At 50.3% G+C, this 7642-nt stretch overlaps 1 protein-coding gene across 1 annotated transcript; it reads left to right on the plus strand.

Annotated features, from left to right (window-relative positions):
• Window positions 1–4711: 4711 nt before the first annotated feature.
• Window positions 4712–6661, plus strand: LOC123143440 (lon protease). The gene is made up of 2 exons (XM_044562369.1): window positions 4712–4829; window positions 5543–6661. The coding sequence occupies exon 2, from the start codon at window positions 5572–5574 to the stop codon at window positions 6448–6450; it is 879 nt and encodes a 292-aa protein (XP_044418304.1). The 5' UTR covers window positions 4712–4829; window positions 5543–5571; the 3' UTR covers window positions 6451–6661.
• Window positions 6662–7642: the final 981 nt, after the last annotated feature.

Below are 7642 nucleotides of genomic sequence, written 5' to 3' on the forward strand. Positions count from 1 at the left end.
GCCTTAGCCCCACCTATTCGCCTGGCATTGGCTCCCTTCTAGTGGGACCACGGGGCACTCGGGAGGCATCCTTTTAGGTGTGAAGGATGCCACCTTTGAGGTAGGCGGGATGGACCGGGGCGAGTTCTTCGTTAGCATGGAGCTTTTCGAGAGGGCGCTCAACTTCAAATGGGAGGTTGTCATTGTCTATGGGCCGGCGGACCACCGCCGCTCCCCGACCTTCCTTGATGAGCTCCAACGGAAGGTCTCCGCCTCCACCTTCCCGGTGGTTGTCGGAGGGGACTTCAACCTCATCCGCTCTCCCGATGATAAGAATAATGACCGAATCAACCTCCCCAGGATGCAGATGTTCAACGACTGCATCGCGGATCTCGGCCTCCGCGAGCTTGAGCGGACGGGTGCCAGGTTTACCTGGACTAACCGCCAAGCCGACCCGACGCGGTCCGTCTTGGACCGCGTCCTAGTCTCCCCGGAATGGGAACTTAGATGCCCCTTGGCCTCGCTTCGTGCGATTACCCGGATTGGGTCGGACCACGTCCCTCTCCTTCTCTCCACCGCCGATGAACGTCCTCCCACCCCGCCTCGCTTCAGGTTCGAGCTCTTCTGGCTCAACCAAGCGGGCTTCAGGGAGGCGGTCGCGACCAAGTGGACCTCTGCGCGCTCCTCTCCCCACCGATCCATGTCAGCGGTGGACTCCTGGCAGTTCTGTGCCAAGATCGGCCGCCAATTCATGAAAGGGTGGGGAGCTAACCTTGGTAGGGACCTCCGCGAACGGAAAAAAGTCCTCCTTTCAGCCATCCAGGCCTTGGATTACCGCCCGGACACCTCCGGGATCTCCCCGGATGAGTGGATGGTGCGATATGATCTCGAGGATCAGCTCGCTACCATCTACACGGATGAAGAAGCTTACTGGAGGCTCCGCGGTACCCAGCGTTGGGTGCTGCGGGGCGACGCTAATACGGCATATTTCCAGGCGATCGCGAATGGGCGGCGACGTCGGAACTCCATCCACTGTTTGTGGGATGGTGATTCCCAGCTCCTCCGCCCTTCGGACATCCGGACACATGTAGATGGCTTCTATAAAGCCCTATTCTCCCCCACCCCTCGGGGTGGGATCGCTCTGGCACCTGACATTTGGTCAGGTGCCCAGCTTGTGTCGGTTGCGGACAATGCCGCCTTAGTTGCCCCGTTCTCCGAGGAGGAAGTCCTCGCGGCGATTAAGGGTATGAATGCCTCCTCGGCACCGGGGCCAGATGGACTGCCAGTCTCCTTTTTTAAAGCTTTCTGGCAGACCATCAAACCTGAGATCATGGCTCTCTTTAACGAGTTTTTCTTAGGGACCATGGATCTTGGGCGGCTGAACTACGGGGTAGTCACTCTTATCCCCAATGTTCCGGGTGCGACGGACATCCGCCAATTCCGACCCATCACTGTGATCAATGTGATCTTTCGGATCCTGGCCAAAGGGTACGCCAATAGGGTGACCCGGCTCGCCGAAGCGATCACCCACCCCAATCAGTCGGCTTTCATTCAGGGCCGTTTTATCCTGGATGGGGTGTTGGTCTTCCACGAGGTCCTTCACGAAGTCCGCTCCAAGCACCAACGGGCGGTATTCCTGAAGCTTGATTTCCATAAAGCCTATGACACTGTGCACTGGCCCTTCCTTCGGGAAGTTTTACTCCGTAAGGGCTTTGATGACCGTTGGGTGACCAGAGTTATGCAGCTTGTCTCCTGCGGTCGGACCGCTATTAACATTAACGGTGAGATTGGCCCCTTCTTCCCCACACTTTGTGGGGTCCGCCAGGGCGACCCTTTCTCGCCGTTCCTGTTTAACATGGTGGCCGATGCCCTCGCGGCCATTCTTGACAAAGCCAAATCGGCCGGCCACATTCACGGCGTGGTCCCACACCTTGTAGGAGGGGGGGGGTCTCCCTCCTACAATATGCCGACGACACCATAATAATGGTTGAGGGCTCCGAGTCCGATATTGCCAACCTGAAGTTCCTCCTTCTCTGCTTCCAACGGATGTCCGGTCTGACCATCAACTTTGATAAGAGCGAAGTGATGGTGCTAGGATACCCACCGATGGAGGCCCAGGGCATTGCGGACCGGCTTAATTGCCGACTGGGTTCTTTCCCCACGACCTATCTAGGGATCCCCATTAGTGACTCTCGCCTCACCGTAGCAGACCTCTGCCCTTCCGTGACCCGGATGCAACACCGAGTCGAACCCTGGAAGGGCCGGTGGCTCTCGAAGGCGGCGCGGGTAATCCTCATCAACTCCTCGATGGCTAGCCTCCTCTGGTTCCTCATGAGCTTCTATAGACTCCATGAGACGCTCCACCAGGTGGTGGCCAAATATCAGTCCAGATTTTATTGGGCTGGCGAGGGCGACAAGCAAAAATACCATATGGTGAGCTGGCCGGACATTTGCAAACCCAAGGACCAGGGTGGTCTGGGGATCTTGTCCTCCCGTCGCATGAACATTGCTCTCCTGACCCGATGGCTATGGCGTATTGCCAACGGGGAGGGCGGCCTCTGGCTTACCATCATTCAGAATAAGTACCTCCGAGGACAACCTCTTGCTTTCTGCCAGCGCACTGGGGGATCCCAGTTCTGGCAGACGGTGATTCAGCTCCTCCCCGTGCTACGGATTGGCATCTCCATCTCGGTGGGTTCCGGGTCCTCGACCCTGTTTTGGTTCGACCGCTGGCTTGGGGATTCCCCTCTGGCCGCCCGCTTCCCGGGCTTATTTGCCATTGCGGCAGACCCTCGCATTTCCATCGAAGCGGCCCTTATTGACTTAGGGCGCCTCGCCTTTTGGCGCTCCTTTGGCCCCCAGGAGGTTGACGCGTGGGACGCCCTTCTACAGGACATCGCTCTCTTGCCAATGCAGGTAGAGGGCTCCACCGACTCCATGGCGTGGCGTCTGGAGCCCTCGGGATGCTTCTCCACGAAGTCTCTGTATGCTGCCATCGCCCCTTCGCTGGCCCCTGAGCCCTTTAGCCTGATCTGGGACATTCGTCTCCCCCTCAAGATCCGGATATTCCTCTGGCAGTGGATCCGAGGACGTCTTCCCTCTGGGGTGGAAGTCCGCAAGCGCAATGGCCCTGGGGACGGGATGTGTCCCCTGTGTGCCACGGTGGAGGATTCGAACCACATTTTCTTCAACTGCTCCACTGCCCAGTTCCTGTGGTCATGCTTCCGTGAAACGGTCGGCGGACAGTGGTGCAATTCCAACTTCCCTGACCTACTCGCGGAGATCCATGCCTCCTCCCCACGCTACCGCCATATTAGATGGTTGTGCATTGGGATACTTGCATGGACGCTTTGGAATATTCGCAACAACCTCGTTATTCAGAAAGTGCCTCTGCGACGTGCGACTGACGCGATCTTCAAAATGTGTGGCTATTTGCAGCTTTGGCGGCCGCTTAGCCGCCCCGAGGACCGGAGCACCATCGACACCCTCCTCACCGACCTTCGATCGATGGCCTTCCGCATGGCGCCCCCGCTTCCGCCTCCTCCGCCGGAACCTGATTAGGCTGGTCTCGTCCGTGGCGGTCTTTGTCTGTGTCCTTTTGTTCTTAGGGCTTGTTGAGCTGTGCCCTCAGCATTAACCCCTTTGGTACCGTGCGTTTTGTGCGGCTGTGACTATGTGTGTGTGAACTCTGTTGGATGTTTGTTTCGGGTGGTTTGCTTTATCTATAAAGCGGGGCGAAAGCCTTTTTCGATAAGTTTAGGGGAATGTTTACGGGAAGTGTCATCTTTCCACGGAAAGGGACCTGTTGGAGATGCTTTAACGCATTTGGTCCCTTTACGTGTCGATGCCTACGAAGCCCCGTTCTGAATCTCCGGGAAGTTGCCATTAGAAGAATCCCAAGCCGTTTCTTGTTAGAGCCACGCACGCACGATGGCCAAGAAGGATCAAGCGTGTGCGTGTGCGACAAGTGATGCCGCCTTGGCTAATCTTTTCTGAATCATGCCCCGACGAGGAGACAAGTGCAAGACTCGACTCCTCTCCAGATCCACCTCGCCGCCACTCCCTTATCCTCAAGAGAAAGGGGTGCTAGCTCTAGCTGTACGTTGGAAACAATGTGCGGCGCACTGTTGTTCGCTTGCTGCTAGCTACCTACTTGAAGTTATGTATAACAAGCGTTGTCTGTTGCGTTGGGGTGCTACACGATAAAAAATTGGTGATATGGGCACTTTGGCATCATCAATTCAATCATCTGATCTCATGATGAGTACTCCGTTCTATAATGTAGTGTGTATAGATTTTTGACAAATGAAACATTATAAAATTTGATTAAGTACTTTTTTCAGAAAACTTTCAATCTATTCATATTCAATCATGACAGTACAACCAATACTGAAAATAATAAAAAATTATATCTAGATCCGTAGACCACGTAACGACGACTACTAGCACTGAAGCGACCCAAAATATATAATGTATAAAAGTTCATCTATAATGAATCAAATCATATAAATTTAGCATTCCATATGTAAATGTTTTTTCTCCACAAATTTGATCAAAGTTTATGATGCTTTACTTTTCAAAAAATCTATAAGCACCACATTATGGAACATGAGTATATACAATTGGATCAACTAAGTAGTTGCGGCGTGGGGGCCACCACCCACCGGTCTAGAAGATTGGTTAGATCTAATGGGCTTTCGCAATCCACTTATAAACTACATATTCAGTTGATATAAGTGGCAGGCTCTATCACTCTATCCTCTTCCCTCCTCTGCCGGGCTCCTCCCCTGCTGCTCTCCGACCCCGATCTGCTGCTCTGCTCCTCCTGGAAACCTTCCGGGCCATAAAAGGTAAACGGCGGCGCTGCATCCCTTCCTTCCTGCATGCTGATCGCTTTCTTCTCCGCGTGTTCTGTCTCCTTTGTTGGCTATGGTATGAAGATATGATCCAGCGGGTTTTCCTCGCCTTATCCATACACTGCCGTCTTTCTCAAGTGGATCTTCTCTCTCACACCTGGTCCGTCAAACTGGTGCCGCGAGCTGCGTCTCCAAGAGCCAGGGTTTATAGTACTTGTTTTTTTTTCTTCGTTTATCTTCTGTTAGATAATACCTCAAATTGTATCAATTTATACTAAATCAACGACACTTATTTTGGGACGGAGGGGTAGCACTACTAGAAAGCACCTTGAATCTGTTCCACTACAAACTTGCGTCAGATGATTAGTAGTATTTGTGCTCCATAGGGACCGATTTTCTTTGGAAATAGCAGAAGCTTTTATCCAACTCTCTAGTGTAACTGCTGCAGAGCTTTTCCACTGCAATTATGGGAGTGTTAATGCCTTTTCAGGAAACATGCATATTATGAGAGTGTTAACATTTTCTTTAGCGTGTCGATTTAATTTTTGTTTAGCTGTTGCACGTGTTTATATCTGAAATTGACTTCCTTTACTCGTTGATGTTTGAAGATAGCTCAGTAGCCATATAACTGGACACTAGGCACTCATGTTGCTGCCAGAGGGTTACTGAAGACATCACTTTCTTTGTCTGTGGATATGTCTTAACAGGCTCATCACTGAAAGAGGACTTCAAGTACATGGCCATTAAGACTCTGCAAGCTCCACCCAGTTTAGCAAGGCCAGACAGTTGCAGCAGTCCCTCCAACTCCAAGTCTTATTGTTATCAGCCAAAACCTCACTCAAGACCGCAAGCAAGAATCGCCACCAAGAATGGCCTTCAGAGTTCACCAGTCCTGAAATGCAGAGCCAATCCGCGTGGCGGCCCCGACGAGGTTGTCCAGTCCCATCAGGATCATCAGACTACTGAGATCCCCATACTCCTGCACCAATCGGTCGTTTTCCCCGGCCAGACGCTGCAGCTGCAGACGGTTGAGTTCAGATACCGCATCATGATGCAGACACTACTACTCCAGGAAGGCCACAGCTTTGGTATCATCTACTCCAGCAGGAAAGACAGTAGGATGGCCGATGTTGGATGCATGGTCCATATCGTTCAGTGCGATAAGCTCGTCAATGACCGCTACTTCCTGACGTGCGTCTGCAGAGACCGGTTCCGTGTCCTGGAGGTCGTCAGAACAAAGCCCTATGTCATCGCAAGAGTCCAGGTACTGAAAGACAGAGACTCGCCTGATTCAAGTAACCTGGGTTGCCTGATGCAGCAGGTGGAAGGACACCTGAAGGACGTGACAATGCTTTCAGACAAGCTCAGCTGGAAACTAATGGGAGACCAGGCTAGGCAGCTCAGCAGGATGCATTCTCCGGAGTCTTTCTCCTTAGTCGTCGCTCGGTTGTTTGTCAAAGATCGCTCAGAGCAGCAATGGTTACTCGGGTTAGATGACACAGCACAGCGATTGGTGAGAGAACGAATGTATCTTCAACAGAGGAGCAAGTACCTGGCAGCCGTAGCGGCGATCAGGGACGCCTTTGGGCAACTGTCCTGCAATGAGAAGCAGTAGCAGACCTGGTGCATTGCACCTGCCATTCTGGTAATAGGAATATGTTCTTGCTGCATTGTAGTTTGATACTTTGCTTCTGTCGTAATGTGTATATATTGTATATCCTTGAATGTTCGTCTTTGTGGTGAAACTTCAGTAATTTCTGGATGTACTCTGTTACTCAGTCATGTATATACACACCATCTTCATGGTTTTCAGAAATTATGAAGAGTATACAGCTACTGATCCAGAACACATCAAACAAAACAGCACGCTTTCTTTTGTGTTCCTCTTCTTTTTTCTTTTCTTGGAAGGGGATTCCAATATTTCATTAAGAGTAACTTGTCATGCCAGGTTTATTGATTGAATGATGTAGTTGTCGCGTAGACAAAAATAAAATAAAATCCGAGGACTTTGTTCTTGCTAAAAAGTCGTATGGAATTGGAGTGCAGGAAAGCATCTCATCTCAATTTTGAAAGAATTATTTTAATGAGTTCCTCTAGCTAAAAATCCTAGGGAATTAGGGGTGTAGGAAAACAGTTGAAATAAACTGTGGTGGTCGCATTTTTTCAATTGAAAAATCTCGAAAATTGAAGAAAAATGGTTTCCGAGTAAAATTGGACTGAAATCTTAAAAATTGGATTAACAATCCAATAGGAAGGACTTCAAAGAGGGGACGAAACGATAACACACCCATACTCCGAACCACTTGTTTGCACCACTCATTCATAGTACTTTCTCCCTATTGTAAGTAAATGGAGAGGGAGCTGAAAAACCTGAAACTGCTTGGGCACATTCATAGAAGCGAACTTTGCTCCAGGATTCCTGAAAAGCGAACTGAACTAGTTGGGTTGAACAGTCAGTTTAGGAGAAGTGCCAAGTGATAAACACAATTGTATTGTACAGTTCGGTATACATGTACCCAGTTGTATTGTACGTCCTCTCCTAGATTGTAGGGTCTCAAATCTTGGTCATATAGGTGGGTACGTTTGCTTTCATCTTGAATAACAGATCATACATATTTCGAGACTTATACTATTTCTAGTTTGTTCATTGAAGTAATGGTCAAATCAACTTTTTTTTTGAACATTGGTCAAATCAACTGGATGTTGTTTCTATTAAAAGAACATGGATCTTACTGACTACCAGCATGAGGTAGTGGGCTGGTCAACCATGATTCAAGCATCACTTCTGTCTAATTAAATTTGGTCCC

This window comes from Triticum aestivum, chromosome 6D (genome assembly GCF_018294505.1).
Source record: "Triticum aestivum cultivar Chinese Spring chromosome 6D, IWGSC CS RefSeq v2.1, whole genome shotgun sequence".
In the NCBI taxonomy this organism is placed as follows: Eukaryota; Viridiplantae; Streptophyta; class Magnoliopsida; order Poales; family Poaceae; genus Triticum; species Triticum aestivum.

Coding starts and splice junctions, on each gene's coding strand:
- LOC123143440 (XM_044562369.1), top strand. CDS start 5,572: ATGGCCATTAAGACTCTGCAAGCTCCACCCAGTTTAGCAAGGCCAGAC.